Source organism: Juglans regia, chromosome 7, assembly GCF_001411555.2.
Source record: "Juglans regia cultivar Chandler chromosome 7, Walnut 2.0, whole genome shotgun sequence".
Taxonomy (NCBI): Eukaryota; Viridiplantae; Streptophyta; class Magnoliopsida; order Fagales; family Juglandaceae; genus Juglans; species Juglans regia.
The window spans coordinates 3570431-3595975 of record NC_049907.1 but is presented as its reverse complement, the minus strand read 5'-3'; the positions used below and the strand labels follow the sequence as shown (position 1 = coordinate 3595975).

Below are 25545 nucleotides of genomic sequence, written 5' to 3'. Positions count from 1 at the left end.
TAATAATATTGTAAATTTTTTTAAAAAAATATTAAAAAATGTTAAAAAAATTATATTAAAAAAATACAATCGGGAAAACTTAACGGGAGCCTAAAACCGGCTCCCTATCATTTTCCATTAATGAATAATGAGTCAATCGCATCGCAAGAACAATAGTGCTACATACCACCGGGTGGTAACCCCGAGTTGCCACGTCAGTCGAAAAAAAAAAATCCGAATCATGACTCACGCGGGAGGAGGGAATTCATTTCCTTTTGATTTGAAGAAACCAGAGCCCCCCAAACCTAGATCAGAGCTGCGCGCGGTCTTCGATCCCTTCCACGGTCTTCTCTTCTGGGTAAGAGGTCTTCATTTGCTGCTCATTTGTTGGGTTTTAGTTCCCATTTTCTGGGTTGGTGGGTTTTAGTTTTGTCTTCTCTTATGGGTAAGAGGTCTTCATTTGAGGTCTTTCATCTGCCGTTGGTGGGTTTTAGTTTTGTTTGTATGTGAAAATATGTGCTTAATGGTGTGTACTGGGTTAATTGTTGCTTAGTTGTTTACCGATAAAAAAAAACAGTGACCAGAAGATGGAGTTATAAAATCGAAAATGCTTAGTTGTTTACCATCTACTGGGTTAATTGTTGCTTAGTTGTTTACCATCTTCTGGGTAAGAGACAGTTCACATCCAATCTCTTGCTTAGTTGTTTACCGATAAAAAAAAAAAAAAAAAAAGCCTTTTGCCTAGCAAAATAGTTTAAATTTTGACTGCTAGTAGTGCACAAATAATGTGTGTAGTTATTATGCGTATGTAATCTATAATGCTTTCATTGTAATATTAAAACTTGTGTAGCTTTGTTTTAGCTGTACCTGCTGATGAACAAAACTATTTGCATAATTTTCACCTAGAAAATATCTTTGTTTTCCTCTTATGAGGGGAAGCAACATATGCACACCATATAGATACAATCAAAGAAAATAATTGTGGTGATTGAGATGCTTGAAACATACAGATGGCAGCTGTTTAATTAGCATTGAAAGCATATTAATTGTTTGGGAAAATGTTTTATGTCAATATTTTTTAATAACATCTATTTTCTTACCGTTACTTTCTTCCACTTTGAGTGCACAAGAGGCACCCTCTGCTTGGCTGAATGGTGAGTGAAGATGAATGCATGATTAATTCCTTAATGAGTTATCATGCATGATAGATCTCTCATTGTCATAGACTCATAGTATATATGCTAGTTTATGCGAGATCACGTGTGGCCATCAGATTTTTTGTAAAAAGAAAAAATCTTACTTTTTAGGTGAAAGCAGCCTTGATATGTGCTCAATTAAGTATTCTTTAGTTTTAAGAAAATGAGAGTTGGCCAACTAATTTACTAATATTGCTATAGTGAATCAAACAAGAAAATAGTGAGAGATGGAAGAAGGCAGATAATCCGAACTTGATAACATCTAGTCATCCGATATTTTTGAATTTTCAAAACTGTTGATGATAAAAGAAAATAGATAAAACTAGAGAAAGGGAAGAAAGGAAAAAAAAAATATCTTGGGTTGAAGTCCAATAGTATTATAGCTTTCTTAAATCTAAGCTAAGCTATCACCGCCCTATATATGCTATGAACTGTAATATATTAATGTGCTTTCACTTGGCATTTTAATTCCTTGAATGACATTTTAGCCGCCTTTGCATGATAGTTTATTTTTTTTCCAGCTATAAAAACCCACCTGCTGAATGTCAATTGGCTGTCTTGATAGTTTATACTAATTTTCAAAATGGGAAACGAAAAAGAACAGCCAAGTACGCAAACATTATCTAGCTCAAATCCCCCATCCGAGATATGTATGTTATACGATTTAATATATCAATAACATTGGTATTGTTGAGTCGATATTTATTTCAAAAATACATCAATAACTTTATCTAATAACATGTTAGGCCATACTATCAACTAGTCCAAATATCCCAAATTACATGCCTGGTTACTTTGGACCAGTGCCTACGTGGTCACTGACTTTTCTACCATATCCGGTTGGCAACTAATATCCAATCAACATACAGGTGGTGATAACTGATCAGGATTTATTCTTAATAAGTTGGTTTCTTTGCACCTATTAAAAAAAAATAAGTTGGCTTCTTTGTAGGAATTTAATTGCAGACTTTTTGTGTTTATTGTAGAATGCTGGTTATCGATTTCAACATATCATGGAACCTCCGACTCCTATCAGCAATATAAGCTCCGCCACAAGCAGAATAGTTGGTTCAGAAGATAATAGACCTGAGGGTGAGGAAACTGAAGCTCCATGTGGATCCCCTAGAGCTGAAGAATGTACTGAGGATAGTTGTAATGGTTGGATTTGATAAATTAGTTGTGGATTGGATATATTTTGTGTATTTGAACTTCGGGACTTTGTTGTAATGGTTGGATTTGATAAATTAGTTGTGGATTGGATATATTTTGTGTATTTGAGGGAGAGACTTTGTTGTAATGGGTGGATTGGATTGATGAATAGCTTCAGTTTTGTTTCTCGGACACTGAAAATCATCTTCAGCATCAGAAGAGCTTCAGTTTTGTTTCTCTGTGTTTCTTTAGCCTTTTGCATCTTGTTTGTTAATGTTGGAGGCGATTTTTCTTTCCAAATCAAACGTGTATATGAGAGTAGTTCTCTGTGGCTGAAGAGCAGTTGGTTAAATGTCATCATAGGCCACTTAGTTGAGCCATTTGTCATGTCAAGATATTTGGAGAAGAATTCAAATTAGCAGCAAGTTATTTCCAAAATATCTTGAAGTGTTGGTGTAGGAATGGCCTTATATATATGGCTTCAACAGGTAATTGTTCCTAGGTGGGATCAACAAGAGGAGCGATTAGTCAAAGTATCAGAAGAAGAGGTATGCAATTGTTTTAGTTCAGCATTTGATTGTTTCCATTTCTTTTGTTCTAATGCATAGGATAGGCAGCAAGAAGACCCCTGTCTAATGCATCAAACGTGTACGATTATCCTTTAGAACTTAGTACTGTCGTCAATCAAAGTTGCCGATTAAATATGTATCACAATTTCAGTAGCAAACATACATGGGGTTGGGGTCTGTTGCTCCGTACGGTAATTTTAAACTAAAGTACTTGTAATGAACTCATTTTCTGCGGAATACAGGGAAAAAAAAAAGTTTGATAGGAAAGGAAGCACTTTTATTGATTCACTTTCACTAATTTCACTAACAAAAATTCCAACCAGTCTCTGCAATCTGTTTCTGTTTCACAATCATTCTCTAGCAACCATAAACTGTTTCTCTAGCAAAGATAAACTTAAGTCCAATACAAACTGAAAACAAATGTACAAGTCCAATACAAATTTAAAACAAATGTACAAGTCCAATACCTAAACATAGAACTAACAACAATCTCAAATTACTTATATAACACTAGGTAAAATACATGTACAAATGCAAAACAACAATAAATCCGAAGTAGCGTGCCTACACGCCTTATTTTAGCTTCTTGTGCATTAAGCACCAACTCCTTTTGCATAACCTCGTCGCTTTTATTGGATAGTACCATCTGCACCCTCTTGAGGCGATCCACTATCTTACGCAGCTCAATCTCCCCCTTTTCAAGAAGCTCGAGTATCTTCTCGACCTCTTTCTCTTTCTTTAACAGTTCATTCATTTTTTCTTCAACTTGTAACTCAATCACTTCATTACCATCCAACCACTTGAAAAACTTACAATATGGTAAGCCCTGCTCATTTCATACATATATTGTATTGTATTATAAATGAATGAATTGTACTATATATGAAATTAATATATATAAAAAATGTTTCAGGCAACAAATAATGTAGTTACCTGGGTATTGTACTTTGAACACCCTAAGAAGGGTCGTCTAGAATTTTTTGTAGTAGTTGACCATTTCAATGTGACTTCGAGCTCGCAAAAGCACAATGGTTTTCCCAAAGTACGTTTGGGAAAAGATGAAGAAGATATTGATGAAGATGATGATGACATTCTAAGATGAACCCCCATAAAATAATTGAATAACAGTTTTATAATGATGGAATAAAATTGAATAGCATGAAGTTTTAATTAAGTAACTACTAGCCATCATTCAAGTTGTATAAGTATGCTATGAGTGTTTAATTATTTTGGTGTTAGATTTAATAGGAAATCCTTAATTGCAGTTAACTATTTTCCCTTACACATATGCATTTATGATTGATAAGGGGGAGAGTATGAATTATATCAAAAATGTAAAATGACCAACATTATAGGTAGGCATTGAGCAAGTCATCAGCAAAATCAAAACCATACAGCACATATTTTTGTCAGCATAATGAAGATCCATCATGTTTGTACATAATGTACACGAAGTAGCAAGATCTGAGCACTTTTAGCAAATCCTCTGAAAAAATATGTAGTCGGAGAAGCTTAATTTTGAGTACCTATCTAGTATAACTTTGTTATGTTTTTATACTAGTTTTTCTTTAATTGAGAAAAAGGTGAAACAATCTTGAATGATATTGTTGGTTCCATGATTTCTAAAGTTTGTCACAGTCCTCCTTTAAAACGAAACACCAAATACCAAGGATCCTATAATTAAGACAATCATGGAAGTCGCCAACCAGGTAGATACACTGATTGCATAGAATGGATGATTGGGTTCAGTCCCAATCTCAAATTAGTATGTCCTTATGACGTGGAAGCGTGGGAATAAAGTTTCGCTGAATTAAATGTATTGAGATTCACGTGTTGTATCTATTTCTTTTTAAACCATAAAAGATGTTTGAATATATATATATATATATATATATATATATATATATAAATATAAATAAAATAAAATCTCCCCTTCTAACTAATAATGTAAAAAGCTCACCTTGGTCTCGAGAACAGAATTTCAAAGGAGGAAGTTTCCCATATGGTTCCTAATTATTTCTCTCAATTCCAACAAACAAATTCCAAGGTTGAAGTCAACCAACCCCATATCATACGCATTGACCACTCCCTCAAAACAGCCAGCAACTCAAAAGAGACAGCAGAAAAGGTTGAACCCAACATTGTTACATTAGAATTCAATCTCCCCATTAAGCTTTATATAGTACTAAAACACCCTAAAGAAAATAAAAATTACAAAGAAAATTAACAAAAAGTGTGCAATCTTAATATTTAGCTGCAAAGCAGGGCCAATTAAGAATGAGAAGAACAAGGGGTAAGTGGCCACACAATAGAATCACTGACAAACAGAAGAAAGTTTGTTGGAAAATGGATCCCTTATCACAGTAGAGTAATTCTACTCTTAGGCCTTGTTTCTCCAACACCACACACCCAAATATATTTCTAGCTATTCAAATGACATTTTCGTTTGTACATTGTTTCTCCTCGTAGTTATCTCTTGCACTGCAAAAAATATATTGCAAACTGCCCCATTTAATTCAAATGGAAGGTACAAAGATAAATAAAAAAGTAAAAAATTCAAATTGCAAACTATATAAATAAACGGAATCCAAATCAAACAAAATGTGAAAATCACAAGCACAAATTTGATTCATTAAAGTAAAAGCAAAAATCCAAACAAAATATGAGGGGTTAATTGAGCAGAGGGAAGACCGTGTCCAGTCGCGACCTCAGGGGTGAAGACGACGGGGATGGAGGTTCGGGGGAGAGGGAGGACGACGGGGATGGAGCTTTGCGGGGTCGTGGAGAATCCGTTTCAGTTCGCGGGTTTGTGTGGGTTTATGGATATCAAGGCTGAAGAGGAAGGGTAGATTAGGGTTAGGATTTGTGCGAAACAGAGGGATGCGGGCTCTGGGTTAGGGTTCGTGCGTGGGGGAAGAAGAGAGGGATGGGATGCGGGGGAAGGGTAGATTAGGGTTAGGGTTCGTGCGAAACGGAAGGGATGCGGGCTCTGGGTTAGGGTTCGTGCGTGGGGGAAGAAGAGAGGGATGTGATGCGGGGGAATGGTAGATTAGGATTAGGGTTCGTGCGAAACGGAAGGGATTGGGTGCTATGGGTTAGGGTTCGTGCTTGGGGGAAGAAGAGAGGGATGGAGCTTTGCGGGGGAAGGGAAGAGAATCGAAAGAGAACCCGAAGCTTTGCGGGGGAAGGGAAGAGAGCGAATTCAAATTAATCCATACGTCGTCGTTTAGCATTAATGCCACGTAGGCGCCAAGGCCGCAACGGGTACAAGGCACGGTTGCGTTTAGCATTTTCGGTGTACAAAATCATTTCGACTTTTGAGCTAGCTAGGTTAAGTTTGCAACCAAAAACCAAGTTGCTACGTACCAAGTATCGTTAGTCTTCCTCCCTCTTGGACTTATAGTATTTTTCATCTTCTCGATCCTGCATATCCATGGAGAGCACAAAGCCAAACTTACTTTTATTCCCTAGCCCTGGTGCGGGCCACCTTGTCCCTCATCTTGAGTTGGGCAATCGTCTCGTCTCCCATCACAAATTTCACGTTACGTTACTCGTCATTTTTGAGTCACATTTCTCAGATGGTGAATCCCAACTCATTCAATCAACCATGACAAAGAAACTCATAAACAGCGTTGAGTTCCCACCTGTAGACATCTCTGGTAAAATAGAACTTGATGGTCAGTTTTGCGCACGACAAGCCACCATTACATGCGAAATCCAACTAACTCTTCAATCCACAATCTTTACCCTGACGCTACTCCAACCGCACTCATCGTCGATCCTTTTGCAACTCCAGCTTTGGGTGTTGCTAATGAATTTCATATTTTAAAGTATGTGTTTTTTCCCTCTGCATGGCCCCTTTCATTGATATTATATTTGCCAATCCTTGACAAGGAGATACGTGGAGAATACGTTGATAAAAAGGAACCATTAAAGATCCCAAGTTCATGTCGGTTTAGCCTCAAGATTCCATTTTCCCAATATTGGACCGAACAAAGCTAGAATACAATATTTCCTACAACGTGGGTCAGAGATGCGTATGAGTGATGGGATTTTGTTGAACACTTGGGCAGATCTAGATACCATATGCTTAAGGCCTTGAGAGAGAATGAAAGTTTTGGATCGGTACCAATATATGCAACTGGACCCTTTATCAGGTCGGCTGGACCTTTGGCTTCAAGAAGCAACTTGTTGGATTGGCTAGATGAGCAACCATTTGAGCCAGTAATTTATATTTCATTTGGGAGTTTTGGAGTTCTTTCAATCGACCAAATCACTGAGCTCGCTTTTGGGTTGGAGTTGAGTCAACAACGATTTATCTGGGTGCTACGTCCAGCCAACAAGGAGAACATATCTGGAACAAAATATGTATTTGGAGAGAAAGGCAACGATGCCCTAGATTATTTGCCCGATGGATTCTTGACATGAACCCACGGTTTGGGATTGGTGGTCACGCAATGGGCACCGCAAGTGGACATCTTGAGTCATCCGTCAACGTGAGGGTTCTTATCTCATTGTGGGTGGAATTCATCACTGGAGAGTATACATGGCGTGTCATTATTGGCGTGGCCTCTCTTTGCATAGCAAAGAATGAATGCTAAATTGCTATCTGAAAAAGTAGGTGTGGCAGTACTTAGCCCGAAAGTTGCACTTACCAAAGGAGTGGTAGGAAGGGAGGAGATTGAGATGCTGGTGAGAAAAGTCTTGGATGACCAAGAAGGTAAGACTTTGAGGGCTAGAGTTAAGGAACTCAAAGTTAGTGGGGAAAATGCTTTGATTGAGGGTGGTTCTTCTTTCAATGCCATGTCTCAATTTGCAGAAGAATGTAAGATGAAGTTGCTTCGCAATTAACTCTAGAAAATCGAAGGCACCCTAATAAAGGTACATGCTAGCTACCAGTCTCTCGTGTAAGTTACCAGTTTCTGTTATAAGTGCTAACTTATCATCGAAATAAACTTGTGAGATGAGACCTAAGCTAGAGTGATGATATCCCTTTGTATATAAATTTAAATTCAATCTATGTGAGTTTTTCCTTTTTTAATTTGTGTTTGAGATTATTAATATGGAATTTTTTTTTTTTAAAAAAAATTTGCATCGTTGGGCTCCACATTAATTAATTTGAATGAAGCCAAATTGATTGCGAGGCAGGTCCTAACCTCCATATAAATTTAACAATGCCCATTTGTCTTGCAACTTGATGGTAGAACTCACTACAAAAAAATAGGGCATTTGAGACAAATTATTTGCGACGAGAATGACCATTTGGGATAAAAATAAACTCATTTTAGCAAGAAATAATATTTTTGGCAGGAAATAAACTGTTTTCTTGTAGTGACTGTAAAATGAACAGGTTACTCGATAAGCATCTCGAATTCAATTTGAATCGAATATTAAATGAGTTGTTCGTGAACACTGAAATATGCTTGATTATTAAACGATGCAAACTCATATTAAGTTCGACCGACTCAAATAATGTTCATGAACAAACTCGTATAAAACTCGACTTGTCAGCTCAACTCGTATATATTTATACATATATAATATAATATATATATATATATATAATCATACTATTATACTACGATTAACATAATAGTTTTAGTATAATTAGTATAAAACTATTATACTAATAACGTATATTAACTAAAAAATTAGTATATAACTATATATAATATTATATTATGAGTAATAAATTATAATGTTTGATAAAATATAATGTTATATAATTTTATATAATTAAATACTATAACATGTATTTAATTTAAAACTTACTTTGATTTGTGAGTTCAATCGTGCGCTACGTATGGAGCTATTGTGGTCGTTGGATCTTTAAATCCAAATTTGAGTCGTTGATTCCATACCTTAAAGTTAGGTTACATGATACTCATCTCATTTCTCCTTCAGCCGTTTCTTTTTCTTACTTCGTCACTCCTTTTATCAGAGCCATTGAGAAACCCTAGCCTCCTAAACTTATCTCTTATGCAATCTGCATGGAATGAAGCCTTGATTCTTGATTCTTGAAGGTTGCAACCATCAAGATTCAAGAATCCGAGGGACCGAAAATGATACTGGCTACAACTGTGAGAAACCGCTGATGATGCCGCTAGCGGCCGTATTTTCGGGGAGCCTTGGCTACAATCTCAATCTCAGAGATCGAGCCGGGTCTTGACAAATGGGTCATTAAATGCATGCATTTATGACTCACAACCAACCGAATCCCTGATTTCATAGTTCGTGGTTCTCTGGTTTGACGATTCGTCCATCTATCAATCGATTAGCCATGTTCTTTTCCTGTTTCTAAGTATTTGATTGAAAACTTAGAAGATTTGGAGCCACTTATCTAGTTATCTGAGAATTTTTTAGAATTATGGTTCTCTTCTAACTCTTTGTAAATTGTAGTATTGTAGATCTAAATCTAATCATCTAAGAGTATGCCGAACGCCAAAGTGGTCAATGGTGTGACACTGCTTTTCTATACATCAACAATCATGACATACATGGATGCTTGAATGACTATCTATCACTTTGATTAATAAGTTTTTATTTTTACTTTTATTTTTTAATGGCAAAATCTGCCTTGTTAACTCTTTTTTCATGTTGATTTTGTTATTGTTTGCAAATTGCACTATATTATATGTTTAAAGTTTTATATTATCGTATTACATGTGCTAATTGACATGTGCTCACAGTTAGCACATGCTTTAATTAAATGGTAGTATTTCTTTAAGAAAAATTTGATTTAGGTTTGCTATCAAAACTAGGGTAGCTGCCAAAGATTAGCTAGTCATAGTGAGCCCATGATTGAAGAAGATACTCCAAACATAGCCAATGGGAAAATATGCTCAAAATGAGTAGACCATACTATAATATTTTTTTATAACTTTATTTTAAATTATAAAAAGTATTTTGTAAGGGAGGTGCTACGTACGGATAGCGATGCTTTTGACCTGATAGTATTTTTTTAATATTAAAAAAAATACTATCAGTCAATGCAATATCTGTACCCTAAGCATTTTTAATTTTGTAAAATAATTTATGATCGACTAAATATTACATGACTGAAAAAAACAAATAATATTTATTTTGGCAGTTTTTGTATGATTCGATTCATTCGAAGGAGGCCAGCACGTTAAAACAAAACGAAAAAACTTGATTATTCTTGCCCCTTGAATAATTTGAATAGCCGTTGAATTAACTATGTATATATATACACTAGTAAAGGGCAAACACGTGCATTGCACGTGTGCCCAATTGCATAAATATGAAAAATATTTTTAAAAATAGGAATTTCTTGTAAAAATATGTAATAATAAAAAATAGATTAATATATATAATTATGAAATATAATAGTTTTATCTATATTTTAAGATTTTTTTATTGATCATAAAAATATCACATATACTATCTGCAGAATATCTATGACTACAGATCCAAAAGTGACTATTGGAGTTGATGTGCTATCATCATACATTTCTAAATAAATTTGATATCTAATAATAGTAAATAAATTATTATTTATTGATATTAACAATTAATATATTCTAATTATAATGTAAAAATTTTGAACTCCAGAATATGAGAAAAAATGTTTACCTTGATTGTGAAGTCTCTATTTTTTTGCAACTATAACATAAAACATTCTCATTTTTTTCATATTCAGTTGTTTTGTTGCAATTTTTACATGACATGTAATAAAATGGTTGATGTAATAAAATTTATGTATATGCACAATCTAAAATCTAAAACACAAACATGGGATTTATCAAAATATTGTTCTTTAAAAAGTAAATACGACAAAATATCTTAAGTTTTGGGCTTCACTCTTTTCTCTAGATTCTAATCTTTATCTTGATTGTGACGACTTGAAATCCTCTATATCGTCGAGTATCTCTATGATAGCTTGGTTAATTGTCTCAAGGCATTTCAAGATGGAGGGCTCGGGCGAGCTTATAATCATTTTAGGCACAATCCTTTCCGGAGGAGTTGCTGTCATTTTACAATTTTCCATCGAGATTTTCTAATCCTGTTACAACTTTTATCATTTCAGATGGGGAATAATAGTGAAAACTACCATAGTAAGATTTTGAGAAATCTTAATAAATAAACAAACAACATACCACAAATATCATAGGCATATAAAAGTAAACACAAATAAATGTATGGACATATATGCATGACATAAAACTTTGAGTGTATGCATCATGAACTTTTCCTATAAAAATAATATTTCTCATCTTATTTTTAAACCACTTTTTTTTTCCTTCTATTTTTCTTTTTGCAACTATAAATGGACATATTTATATCTATATTTTTATAATTTTTTTATTATTTACAATACATATTATATACATGATCTGCATAATGTTTATAACTATAATACGACGACTTATAAGAACCAAGTCACAACTTTGAGATGTATGCGGCCGACTTTTATAATCGTCGAGCATCCCAACCTAGCTATCAAAGTAGCTGAATGTGTTTTGTTCCTGGTCTTTGCCGTGCCTATTCACACCAGAGTTCAACATGTTGGTTGAATGAATAGCCACATACATTTTAGATGTAAAGTGTATTTTGAAGTGTATGATATGGCTATATAGCTATTCATTCAGTCAATCTGTTGAACTTTGGTGTGAATAGGCATGGTGAAAACCATAAGCAAAACCCATTCAGCTGTTTTGACACCTAGGTTGGGATGCTTGACGATTATAAAAGTCGACTGTATACATCTCAAAGTTGTGACTTAGTTCTTATAAGTTATTGTATTATAATTATAAACATTATGCAGATTATGTGTATAATATGTATTGTAAACAATAAAAATTTTTAAAAATATAGACATAAATCTGTCTATTTATAGTTAAAATTTCTATGTTATGGTTATCAAGTAGCCAATCTAAATCCTAAGTTGATTTCTATTGTCTTAAACCTGAAATTTTAGATGTTTGAAATCTGGGATGTTAATATGATTTCTTTATGAGATGTGGAGATTTATTTGTTTGTGACACATATGTTTATTATCTTAAACCTTTTGTGACATATTCAAATTCGAATTCTGAGATGTTTGAAGTCTGAAATGTTAATATTATTTCTATGTGAGATGTGAAGATTTATATTTTTGTGACATATATGCTATGATCTTAAATTTGAAATCTTAGATGTTTTGAAATAATAACAAATGTAATGAGTAAAATAACAGATCTACAGATTTACAAAAACACAAGAAAAATCAAAATTGAACCATAACAAACAATCAACATTCTAAATTTAACATGCAATGTTACAAAGCCACAACACAATTCAGAAGTTCCTATTCTTCATCTCCATTTCATCCCAACCAACCTCCAATCTCCATATTTTAAGAGAAGATAAGAAAACAACAATGTGAAAAAGATAATTATTTATAAAAAATAGGAAATATGATTTTTAAACAATAAAATTATACTGTCATTGCTGTATAGATTTCAAGCCTTCGGCAATTTCAGATATTTTTATTAATGGATCAACAGAATTGCCTGAAATTGACGCGCCTGGCCTATTAAAATTGTTTGCAATTATTTCTTCAACCAATGTATTTTCTATTGCCCTGAAAAATTTGAATTAATAATTAAAACAAATTATTGAAATAAGAAGAAATACATGCTAGATATATATACATCGAGAGATCTTAGAATTATTTGTAATAAGATGTAATGTTCAAATTTTTTTTTTTTTAATCTTTAAACTGTTTTATCTTTTCTTACATGCAAAAATACAAAGCACAAAAACAAGATTCTAAAAAATAAACAATAGTACAATTATCTATATTTAAAGCATAAATAAATATCATCCAATCAATAAAATATGCTTAATATTAAAACCAAAGTAATTAATATAATATTGAACTATTTACAATTAAAAATCTTAATATAGATAGTACAAATATTGAGCAATTCTAATTAACTGTCACAATTCCATATATTTGCAAGATGCCTCGTAGAAATAAATGCATTAAATATTATAAAATATAAATAACATTATCTATTTGTATAAACAATAATAAAACGTACCTAGAGATATGGGCAAATAAAAAATCAGTGGAAATAGAGCAAAATAATGAACATGAAGACAAACAAAAATGACAAAACAAAAATGTCTATTCTAAAGAAATATATTATACAAGATCACATAATCATTTTAATAATATATCATTTCATTTCAATAATCATTTAAAGAGGGTAGCTAAAAGAATAATGAGAATAAGAGAAATTGATAATAACCAACTTGAAAAACAATAAATGAACGACAGAAGCAACGAATCTATAAGTTGAAAAAAAAATAGAAAACATTATATCTATATCAATAATTATAGTTCACTGCATATGGCATATATTTATTACTTCCAAAATAAATATATAAACATTTGAACAAATTGTAATATATTACAAATTTTAAAAGTTCTCAAATGTTGTTATTAATTTTGGATTAGGTAATAAAGTAGGAATTAAAGGAAAAAAATGCATAAAAGAAATAGAGTATATTTTTTGAAGACTCTTTTTTGTTATTATAATTTTATGGGTAATTGATATATTAATTTAGGTTTAAAATTATTTTTAACACCTATGTATTTTTCACATCTAAAGTCGTAAACGGAAAAAAAAAAATATGAAATTTTCACATTTAAAACCTAGCCCCTAATACCTCAACCTCATGATGCAAAAAAAAAAAAAAAAAACCTCCCACTCCAATATGACGCCGTTTGCAAGGAGAAACCCTAAATGTAAAGTAAATGAAATGAAATTTGTCTTCCAGAGCTTTAGCAAGTGTTGGCGTGATCGTGTCCTTTGATTTCATCAACTGTGTGACTTCTCTTTGACTTGTTCCTTCTCACTTGCCGCTCTTAAGGTTTATGTGTTCCTTCATTTGAAGTCTTTCCTCTCTCCTCACATTATCTTCTCGACTCTTCTTCTCCGCCCTCTTTTTCTCGTTTTCTCTCGTCTCCATCGTAGCACTACAGAACTCTACTTCGTCCTCTCGGCCAGATCAACAGCAAGAAAACCTCACCATTTTGCCTATCATCAGTTCATTTCTTTCATCTCTCTCTCTTTCTATCTCTCTTTAGAACAGAAGATATTTATTTCGTCTTCATATCTTTATCTTTACTTTTTCGTTAGTCTGTAGGGTTTTTTTTTTTTTTTTTTGGAAATGGTTTTATTTTTCTGCTTTTTGTGCATTGTTGGTATTTTGTACATACGGATAGCAATCGATGTAAAAAATTTTTGAAGTTGGTCCATGTCTGATTTCTTTTTTTCTGTAGTTTTGAATAGATCTTTATAAATTTGAAGACTTGGTATTCAGATCTAAGTAGGTTTTTTTTCCCCTTACAGATCTTCAAATCCGACTCAATGCTCATTTTGTTTTCATTTTTTTTTTTCCTCTTAATTTCTTTTCTTCATACAAATCTCAGTTGGTGTATTTTTTTAATCAAGTCCATTAAATATTTTTTTTTCTTTTATAAATCTGAACAAGTCTTCATATACTTGAAGTCATCGTGTTCAGATCTGAGTGATGTCATTTTTCTTTTTTCACTTTTCTCTGATTGTCGAATTGAAAATGAATTGAAAAACAGGGATAAAATCGGAAAAAACAGTGAACGAACACCTGCTGCTTATTGGCGAGTTCAACTGAAATGCAGGGGCAAATTTGGAGAAAAAAATGGACGAACAACAGATACGCAACATATCAGACGCGGGCAAAACAAACGAAAAGCAGGGATAAAAATGGAAAAAAAGATGGACGACAGCTGCTTATTGGCGCTTGTTATATATAAGATAAGATAGGATAAGAAATGGGTCTCGTACAACACCTGATACACATGATGTAACGAAACAGGGCCGGGGGAGATTCTTCCGCAAAATAATTGCTAATGGCCATGCATATCAGTACGAAGTATATGAATGATTGCATCGTAGTACATGTGCTCACATGCCTACGTACATGCTCCACGTGCAACACCACAATTGTTTGTATTATTATTATTATTATTAGAGTAATATAAATTTTAAATAGATAAATTTCATATAAATTTTTTGTAAAATAATGGATCCCATACAAATAAAGAATAGTTTTTTTTTATTTTTTTAAAATGAGATTTACTTTTTTACAAAACAACTTGTCTATTTCGAATTTGTATAAATTATTTTTGTTTTATATATATATCCGGCCAATTGATGAGCCACGTAACAGCTATTCCAACCAACCAAAGTTAGTATAAAATCATTTCAACCGTTGAGGTTAATTTGCAACCAAAACCAATACAAGTAGCTGCCAAAGATTAGTCCTTTCCTGTGTCTTTCGTCTTCTCGTCCATTTCTATGGAGAGCTCAAAGCCACATGCACTTTTACTCCCTAGCCCAGGCGTTGGCCACCTTGTCCGTCACCTTGAGTTGGGCAATCGCCTCGTTGCCTATCATAACTTCTATGTTACTTTATTTGTTGTTTTTGAATCACATCTCTCAGCTGGCGAATCTCAACTCATTCAATCAGCCAAGGCACAGAAACTCATAGACATTGTTGAGTTGCCACCTGTAGACATCTCTGGCAAAGTAGAACCTGATGCTCAGTTCTTCACAAAACAAGCTGCCATTACACGTGAAATCCAACCAAGTCTTCGATCCGCAATCTCTAACCTGACTCTTTCTCCAACTGCACTCATCATCGATCTTTTCGCAACTCCAGCTCTAGATGTCGCTGATGAATTTCATATTTTGAAGTTCGTATTTTACCCCTCTGCATGGCCCCTTTCATTGAGGTTATATTTGCCAATCCTTGACAAGGAGATACGTGGACAATACGTTGATCAAAAGGAACCATTAAAGATCCCGGGTTGCATGTCAATTCAACCCGAAGATGCCGGTTCCCCAATGTTGGACCGAACAAAGCATGAATATCATGTTTTCCTACAACGTGGGTCAGAGATGCGTATGAGTGATGGGATTTTGCTCAACACTTGGGAAGATCTAGATTCCATGACGCTTAAGGCCTTGAGAGAGGATGAAAGCTTCGGATCGGTACCAATATATGCGGTTGGACCCTTTGTTAGGCCGGTTGAACCTTCGGCTTCAAGGAGCAACTTGTTGGATTGGCTAGATGAGCAACCATCGGAGTCAGTAATTTATATTTCATTTGGGAGTGTTGGATTTCTTTCAGCCCAGCAAATCACTGAGCTAGCTTTTGGGTTGGAGTTGAGCCAGCAAAGATTTATTTGGGTGCTGCGTCCACCGTCCAAAAAGAAGAATATGCCCGTAAAGAGGCATGTGCTTGGGGACAAAGGCAATGATGCCCTAGATTACCTGCCCGATGGGTTCTTGACACGAACCCAGGGTTTGGGATTGGTGGTCACACAATGGGCACCACAAGTGGACATCTTGAGCCATCCGTCAACGGGAGGGTTCTTATCTCACTGTGGCTGGAATTCAACACTAGAGAGTATACTAAATGGTGTGCCATTGTTGGCGTGGCCTCTCTATGCAGAGCAAAGCATGAATGCTATACTGCTATCTGAGAAATTAGGAGTGGCAGTTAGCCCCAAAGTTGCACCGACTAGAGGAGTGGTTGGAAGGGAGGAGATTGAGATGTTGGTGAGAAAAGTCATGGGGGACCAAGAAGAAGGGAAGGCTTTGAGAGCTAGAGTGATGGAACTCAAAGTTAGTGGAGAAAAGGCTTTGATTGAGGGTGGTTCTTCATTCAATGCCATGTCACAATTTGCAAAGCAATGTGAGATAAAGTTGCTTCGCAATTAATCCCGGAAAATCGAAGGCACCCTAATAAATAAAGGAGCTACTAGTCTCTCGTATAAGCTACTAGTCTCTGTTTTTTTTCTTCCAAAAACAAATATGTGAGATGGGACCTAAGCAAGAGTACTGATATCTTTCTGTTCTGTTCAATCTATCTGAGTAGTTTTTCTCTTCCTTGTTTGAGATTGTACGGAAAATATTTTTAAAAAAAGAAAAAAGTTGCATCATGGGCTCCACATTAATTAATTTGAATGAAGAAAAATTTCTTTGAAAACCAAGCAAATGCCAAAAGATTTATTTTATCTATCTTAGAATAGTATTTTTGGTTAAATACAAAATCTATTTTGTGGGTTGTCTTAAAAGTTAAATTTTCTTAGCTTTTTATGATTAAACTCTTTATTTCCTACGGTTTTAAGATTGATCGTATTAATCGGTAAAATCTTCATTAAGGAGGTTGTGCCAAGAAATAAAATAATTAAAAAGAAAGTCTTCAAAAACTAAGATAAAGAGTAAAAAATTAAAGACAAAACAAATGAATTTATAAGCAAATCAATCACACGACACAAAATTAACGTGGTTTAGCAACATGTCTACGTCTATAGAGATGTAGATAATTTTATTATATTAAAGAATTACAAAATACACTTTGGGGCAAAATCTCACTGTTCAGAACACTCAAAATATACTAAACTATTCATCAAGTATATATTTATAGTGTCATACGGCGAAAATCATAATTTTCACTTTTCAGCATTATTCACTCGAGAAGAATGTCGAGCTCGCCTTGAGTGAGATTTCTGTCCAATGTTCGCTCAAGCTACTACTTACTGAGCGAGATTTGAGCAAACTCTTTGTCTGAACCTCTTGTCGCGTAAACGTTGAGCAAACTTTCTGCCTGACATTTTTTCTGATCGCAAATGCTGCCAAAAGTTTTCCCAGGAGACGTTGACCCCATACCCCCACAAAGCTTGGCAATGTTAGCTCCAACTTCTCCCTATCAGTCCAAGCCTCCTTAAAAATCTATAAAACAAATCGTAATGCATTCTTGTCAAGTTGAGTTATCAAATCGAACCGACGTACCAACAAAACCAAACTTCACAAACCGAACTTCTTTTTTGATTTTTTTCTTGGTTCTAGTCCAAAAGAAAACTGAATAAATGATATGCACGGATGGTACAATTCAGGTAGGTCGTCTCCTACCTACTCACTCTCCTCTACATAGTGAATCAATTATTGAAGAAAATACTTGTAATTATGTCATAAATTTTTTATATGTTGATCAGATTTTATAAATATTTTAAAAATCCTCCAATTAAAATAAAGTTGTGAAGAAAACTGTATCTTTATCACTTAAATATTGCAGCCTTTTTAAAACGTGGCACATATACAATATGTTGCCAATCTTGGACTAGCGGATCAGTAGCTCGAGAATAATTATACGAAGTAAATGTCAATATTGTGAAAATATTTGTCTCACAACATGACATTGAGTTGTACGAAATTTGCACGCTCTATTTCGTTCAAATGTCCCGTATTTAAATACGAAGGAATCCTGAAAATTTTAAGTAAATTATATGTAGAATTTCCTCTTTTCAACCAAGCCGAGGTCCAAATTAATCTAAAATTATATGGCCTCGTGTCTGAATTTAGTAACTGATGCATGAGGAAATTGAATCCAACATTGCGAAAACAAGTTAATATACATGTTAATGAAATTATTAATGAACGTTTCATACGTAAAATAAACTCTAAGATGACGATTGAATGGTTACGATCACCCTTGCCGTCTTGTGAGGTGGTCGGCCGCCGTGTTGAATTATTTTTTAATTTATTTTTGTTACAATAATAGGAAAGACGAGCTTGTTATTCTAGTGAAAACATTGTATACTATCACCAAACAAATGAATAAGAATGATAATTCATGTTCCTAGATATTTTTTACTAATTTTAGAAATAAAAATGACCATTCAGCCTTAGTTTAGGTGTGGGTTGCGTGTTCTCCTTGGAAGTTCAGATGTTTCACCACTAAGGTCTTCCCTCACGAGGCTGGTGCTTTGAAGCTGAAATGATTCCCTCTGCAGAGGGAGTAATTGTTGGAATATAAGGTTTTGTATCGGTTGGTAAACTATAGTATCAATCATGGCATAGGGTTGGTCGGCAAGACCCGTAAAAAGGAAGTGACAACGTAAACTAAACCTTTTTATCTTAAATTTTATTTTATCTTTTTAAATAAAATAACATCTCCCCGCGGCGTCTCTCTGTCCCCTACTCCCTCTCTTTCCTCTCTCAGTCTCTCTTCCTTTTGTCCAAACCCCAGTAAGGCTGTACACAAACCGGCCAGACCGACCGCCGCCGACTCAAACCGATCGCCGGATTCAGGAACCGGCCGAAACTGGCAAAGAACCGGTCGGCCGGCGGTAGGAAATTAAGGAAACCGACGTCGGCCGGTTCGGTCTGCGGTTCAATCCCGGTCTAAACCGACAAACCGGCCGACGTCTTATATATATTTTTTTACAATATATTTCTTATATAAAACGACGTCGTTTCACTTATTTAAGTGAAACGGCGTCGTTTTTCTCTTGGAACTTAAAAAAATATATATATGGAACGGCGCCGTTTGGCTTAAAAGCCAAACGGCATCGTTTCAAAATGGATTTAATTGCCCCTCGCCCCTCTTCTTCTTCTTCCCCACGTCTTCTTCCGTTCGCTCTGTTTCACCTGCAAGTTGCAACTCTCTTCTACTCTCTCATGGTAGACGGTGGCATATCCCTCCTCCGTGACAGAGACGCCGACGGCAGACCGAGGAACCGAACCACACCGCGCCGAGACCGATAATATCGGTTTTCTCTCCCCTAGTCGATCGGTTTCGGCCGGTTTTTTCATCTCATGGCAGACATCGATTTGGCGTCGGTTTGGCACCGAAACCGCGCCGAACCCATCAGTTTTCAGCCCTAAACCCTAGTAGCCTTCCTCCCTCTCTGATTTTGGTGTTGGGTTTTGATTTTTTTTTTTTTTTTTTCTGTTGCTTTTGGGCGATGGGGGGTTTTGGGTGAGGGCTGCCGTGGGTGCCAATTCGTCCTCCGACATCCGGACAAGGACACCCGCCCATGAGACGCAGTGCCGAGATTCAGGGGTCCAGATTGTCTCCCCACCCATGCAAGGGGTAGGGGCGGGACCAAGGTGGCCCCCACGGGTACGTGTAGCACCCCTATGGCATAGTTCCCATGGGTAGGGGTCCTCTAGTTTTGTTTGGAGATGGTTATTTTGACCCAGAAAAAGGCAACAAACATAGCGCGTCAAGTGCAAGTGGAAAAAAAAGGCTCACAAATGATCTTATTAGAGGAAGAGTAATGCGTCAATCATAAATTATCGTCATATCATCATCCTTTAAGGCGAGATCAAATAATTTAAAACTATTTGTTAATTTTTACTAATCTACCAATCATTTTATGACGCGTTAGAAAATAATAAAATGATAAATTAAGGAGAGGTTTGGATTTAAATTGAAATAGTCTATGAATAGTAAAATAAAAATTGAATTATTTATTATATTTAATGTCAAAATTTGAGAAAGATATTTTGAAATTTAAAAAATTTGAATTATTTATTATATTTTATGTTGAAATTTGAAAAAGTTATAATGATAAGATGAGATGAGTTAATGTGAGTTTTGAATCCAAACCTCTAAGAAGATGGCGAGTGGTTTTGTCCATCGAGGAAAATAAAAATCTGAAAGTTTCTCATTTTATGCTTCCATGTTTAGAGACAAGCTCAACCCCAATATCCTCTTATGCATCAAACAGATCAACTTTTGTTTTAAGAAAGCTGAGATTTATCTTGAGCACAATATCCTAATGTAAGCAAACAGACAACCTGAGCACCAGTGTCTTGAGCACAATATCCTGATGTTTTAAGAAAGCTGACATTTATCTTGAGATTCGAACAGATCAACCCCAATATCCTATTTTGAATGCAACAAACACAGAAGATTATCTTGAGCACAATATCCTGATGTTTTAAGAAAGCTGACATTTATCTTGAGATTCGAACAGATCAACCCCAATATCCTATTTTGAATGCAACAAACACAGAAGATTATCTTGAGCACCAGTGTGAAATTTGAGGCAATCAAAGGGACTACTCGCTCATAATAAAAAGGAAATTGATTGAAAAACTTCACCTGAACTTATAATAGAAGATTCTAGCCCAACGAAGGAAGAAAGCAGATGGATTTGTTTGCTAACAAGACATTAGCAACCTCTGCCGTTGTGTTTTAATCCCAAATAAAACAAAAATGATAAAGGTACACAATTCTCGGACAACCCCACTGTCTATTCAAATAGGTTCCTACAATAAATCAAGAATTGAAGAAGATACTCCAAACATAATTAATCAACAGGAAGACCTCCAAGTTCACCCGCTTTAGCCTTTCCCACCACATGAATAATAACCTGGGGACGCTTTCCTTCAATGAAGCTTGTCCGAAATTCGATCTTTTCGTAAATGAATCTAATTAATATCCAATTCCGCAATGGCTCATAGGGAGAGAACTGTACACATGAAGAAAGGATAGGGTGCACCACTATCAAATGCAAGTCTCCCTATAGTGGCAGAAGTCACAAAAGATACCAAGCAATGCCACACATCCCAGCAAAGAAAACCATGTATAGTGGGGAATGCACAACTAAACCAACATACAAGGCGAAATCTTCCTTCCTTCTATACATTATCATGCCTTGTCATCAACAGGATGGTTAACCATGGGTCTTGCCACTCCCTAATGTAAGCTCCAGATCATCCACTCCTACTTCATGGATTCTCTCACCCTCCCATGGCTTCACTCTGCCACTCTCAAACTCAAACTCTGAGCCCCTCCCCCTCTCCGCTGCAGCCCCCCAGTCTAGGCCCCTATGTCCATCAACACCCTCATGGAAAGAACCCTGTTGGGCCCCTGGTTTCATTAAATTAAACGTTGGTGAAAGAGGAGGTGCTAGATGTGCAACTGTCTGGAAACTGACCCAGCGACCTGAGTCCACTGTGGATGCATCAGACTCATCACATTCTGGTATTGTGGCAGGCATAATATGGTGGCGCCGTGTTGGGCTTGCAGGGGCAGAGGCAGCAAAGAGAGGTTGGTGGAAGGAGTTTTGGGAGCCATTGTAAAGAGATTCCCAGTCAGGTTTTCGCTTTGAACCTCTAGAGGTTGGTGATGAAAGAGGTGGCGTTACTGGCGCACTATTAGATATTCTAAGAGGAGGGAGATTTGTGGGGATGGAGGCAATGTTGCGAAGGAACGGGAGGAGATATGTAGAGGGGTTTGCATCAAAGCGTGTAGGGCTTGGGAAGGAGGACGATGATGGGCTGGCATGATAGGATGGTATAGGACTCGCGAAATTTGAGGACTGTGGGCTTGGTTGAAGCGAGGAACATGCACTGAGGTTTGTTGAAGTGCCTGCAATCTCGCCAGGGGGTGGCTTGCTTCCCTGTATGAAAGGTATTAGCAAAAGAGTTAGGCAGGAGATAAGATTATATCGAAATGCAATGTTAATTTATTGCGGAAGCAGGAAATATTGATCAAGTTTCATGGTTTTTTTTCTATTTTTTTCCCAGTCATTACCACGTTGAATTGAATAAATGTGGCACCAAGGACGATCTAAAAACACAAGCAAATGAATGATCTGCCAACCGGACAAAGCAGGAACGGTAAACGGACAATTTTTCAACACGATGATGTACATAAATAATAGAGAGATTGAATCAATTTCAACTTCTTCACTGTAAACGCAAACATATGGCGAAGAACCTAAATCTACTTCTAAACCTGGCAAACAAAGCAAACTCAGAAGTTAGATCCTACCCCATCATTCTGATAGACAAACCAAAACAAGTTCTGTAATTAAGACACATTACGCCATATAACATAACTAAAGCGAACCTCAGATTTAGAGAGGGAAATTACCGAACGAACTCACCGGTCAAACTTAAGGATTAGGGAGCTTCTGAAATCCAGAACTTAAAAACAAAAATACAAAATACAAAATACAAAATACAAAATACAAAATACAAAAATTACGGCATCTTAAGATCGAAATGAAAATTCAATGACAATCAGTGCATGCACTTGGGTCTTTGAATGGAAACCCAGAAAATTATAACTCCATTTATGTCTCAGAAACTCCAAAAAAATAAAGAGAAGACAAATAGACCCAGAAAACAATTGGCTAAAACCAAGAACCGAAAAGCAAAACCAGAAGTGCGAATAACACGGCAGAGAGCAGAAAATAAACGAGGAAGGGTGAAAACGAAACCTGACGATAAGTGGTGCCATCGTCTTCGACGATCCAGCCGGCCTCGGCACAGAGCGCCTTCAAGACCTCGTTGTTGTCGCAGTGCTTGGGAAGCTTATAGTTCCCCTGAGCTCTAAGACCAGAGTATATCTTGGCAGCAATGGCTCTTCTCCTTCTCTCCCTCCTCTTGTTGTTCTCCCTCTCTTTCCAAGTCGGCAACCTCCCCGAAGACCCCCCTCCGGCCATTACTCCAACCCCAAAGCCCAACCCCTCTCTCAAGCTTCTCGGTTTTCCCACTCAAGACTTTTGCTTTTTGCTACTGTGTTTTCTCGGGAGAGAGCATTCAGAGGAGAGGAATATCACCGGATCAGATCGGGCAGAGACCAGTCTGCTGCACAAGAACAGCGCTTTCTTTAATCAAGTGAAGAGAGAGAAATGATGCTTCCCTTTCACGGAGATAGAGATAGGGAGGCATCAGGCGAGGATAGAGTTCAATTAGTCAGTCCTCCTCCTAAAGGGCAAAACAGGAACTTCAGGTTATTTTTATTTTAAAAATTATGGAAATTTATTTTATTTAATCTATTTAAAAAAATAGAATGATACAATGCCAAATTATAAAGCTTGGGAATAGTAAGGTAGGACCTACAGAAGACGTGGATGGATTTGATAGAGTTCCCATTATATCAAAGGCACATGCATGGGTTGGTTAGTATGCATACACAGCGTGCTCTTGACCAGGGTGCCGGTGGTGTGGTCCATCCAACGCGGTAACGAAAATGACAGGAGCTGAACCACTGTGCCGCTTGAAGCGGTTAGCCGCAAGTTACCGCTAGTGTAAAAATAATATTTTTTTATTTAACTTTTTTTTTTATTTTTAAATATTTTTAAAAAACATAAAAAATATATTAATATATTAAAAATTATTTCTTTAATTATTAAATAAAAATAAATAAAATTTACTGAGCGATCAAATAAAACGATAACAATTGGGCGATATAGTAGTATTTTTCAAATGACAAAGCCCTCATTCATTTTTTATAATTTTTTTACAATTTATATTTTTAATTATGAATATTATTATAGAATATAATCTTAACGTTATTATTATATACTAATATATCTTTCATTTTAATTCGAATTTAAAAAAAAAAAACTCTTACCTTCATTTACAGCATTAATATTGATTTTATCAAAATTATTTTTAAAATTTAGTTAAGGATTAGTTTGGATTTAGAGATAAAATAAGATGGTTTTAAAAGAAATATGAAAATTAGAAAAAAATATTATTAAAATATTTTTTTAATATTATTATTATTTTAAAATTTTAAAATTTGATAGTGGGAGTTGAATATCGTTTCTTCGTTTATTAATTATGTGATATTTGGTCCTTTCCACGTTGAGTTTTGCACAACATAAGCTACCAAGTTAATCCAAGCAGAAGAAAGATGAGTCAAAATAAGTCATATTTGGATATTTGGATAAAGTCATGCACTCATAGAACAAACACATTCAGAATTTGATTCTATAAATATTTAATATTATGTTAAAAAATTATGAAATGAAAATAATTAAAACAACCTTTTTTTTTTATATACATATTAATAGCAAGTAGTCATCCAAGAAGGTTTTAGAATTAAAAAAAAAAAAAAAAGGAAGCCACATGCTTAAGGTGTTAGACACAGAAACGATTTTATCTCATTTTATTATTATAATTTTTTTAAATTTTTATATAAAATATAATAAACAATTAAATTTTTTTAAATTTTAAAATAATAATGATAATAAATAATATTTTATTTAACTTGTAACTTTTATTTAGAATCATCTCATATCATCTCATCTCATATCATCTCATCTTAATAATATTTTTTAAATAAATAATAAATTTTTTTATTATTTTACAATAAATATATTGTTATTTCATTAAAAAAATAATTTTTTTTATTTTACATAGTTATTTTTTATTTTAAAATAAATTTCAATTTTTTTTCATCACGTGCAATGCCTTGAAATTACAAATTGTAAATCTATAGGTGCGTTTGGAACTCAAACCACTCTCAACTCATCTCAACTCATCATTACAATTTTTTTAAATCTCAACATAAAATATAATAAATAATTCAACTTTTTTAAATTCTAAAATAATAATAATATTAAAAAATAATATTCTAACAATATTTTATCATCTCAACTCAACTCACTTCAACTTTCAAACACAACCTAAACGATGGGCTTTGATCGAACGGGTTGTGATTGAGTGACATAGGCGGAAATTCCGAGGCGATGATTAAAACAGAAATAAAAGATGCCCCTCCGGAATTTGAGGGTTTTCGCTCTCACGGAGTTTCAGACGTTGATGTTCAGTTTGAACGGTACCACATATAGACAAAGCACGTGGGTATGTGGGTCCCATAACAAAAGCATTCTCCACGCCCCCCCGTCCAAATCACCGTACTTTTTTTGCAGCGAGGAGTCGGCTCCACACGTGCGACCCAGAGACCTCAGAAAATAAAAAAGAACTCACGCTGCTGGTGGCGACGTTCAGACCAAACAACACGTGAGTGTGGTCCCCAAGTCGTTTACAAAACTACGA

General features: G+C 35.1%; 2 protein-coding genes and 1 pseudogene across 2 annotated transcripts; 2 read left to right on the top strand and 1 right to left on the bottom strand.

Annotated features, from left to right (window-relative positions):
• The first annotated feature begins 6326 nt into the window (after positions 1 to 6326).
• LOC108995290 lies at positions 6327 to 7783 on the top strand (annotated as a pseudogene).
• A 7381-nt stretch (positions 7784 to 15164) lies between these two features.
• LOC108995305 (anthocyanidin 3-O-glucosyltransferase 5-like) lies at positions 15165 to 16815 on the top strand. Its single transcript, XM_018970838.2, has one exon. The coding sequence runs from the start codon at positions 15244 to 15246 to the stop codon at positions 16669 to 16671; it is 1428 nt and encodes a 475-aa protein (XP_018826383.1). The 5' UTR covers positions 15165 to 15243; the 3' UTR covers positions 16672 to 16815.
• A 3998-nt stretch (positions 16816 to 20813) lies between these two features.
• LOC108995355 (BES1/BZR1 homolog protein 2-like) lies at positions 20814 to 23416 on the bottom strand. The gene is made up of 2 exons (XM_018970913.2): positions 22974 to 23416; positions 20814 to 22148 (listed from the first exon to the last, which is right to left on the bottom strand). The coding sequence occupies exons 1-2, from the start codon at positions 23196 to 23198 to the stop codon at positions 21420 to 21422; spliced, it is 954 nt and encodes a 317-aa protein (XP_018826458.1). The 5' UTR covers positions 23199 to 23416; the 3' UTR covers positions 20814 to 21419.
• Positions 23417 to 25545: the final 2129 nt, after the last annotated feature.

Coding starts and splice junctions, on each gene's coding strand:
- LOC108995355 (XM_018970913.2), bottom strand. CDS start 23,198: ATGGCCGGAGGGGGGTCTTCGGGGAGGTTGCCGACTTGGAAAGAGAGG. Junction 22,149..22,973: donor ATGGCACCACTTATCGTCAG/GTTTCGTTTTCA, acceptor CCTTTCATACAG/GGAAGCAAGCCACCCCCTGG.
- LOC108995305 (XM_018970838.2), top strand. CDS start 15,244: ATGGAGAGCTCAAAGCCACATGCACTTTTACTCCCTAGCCCAGGCGTT.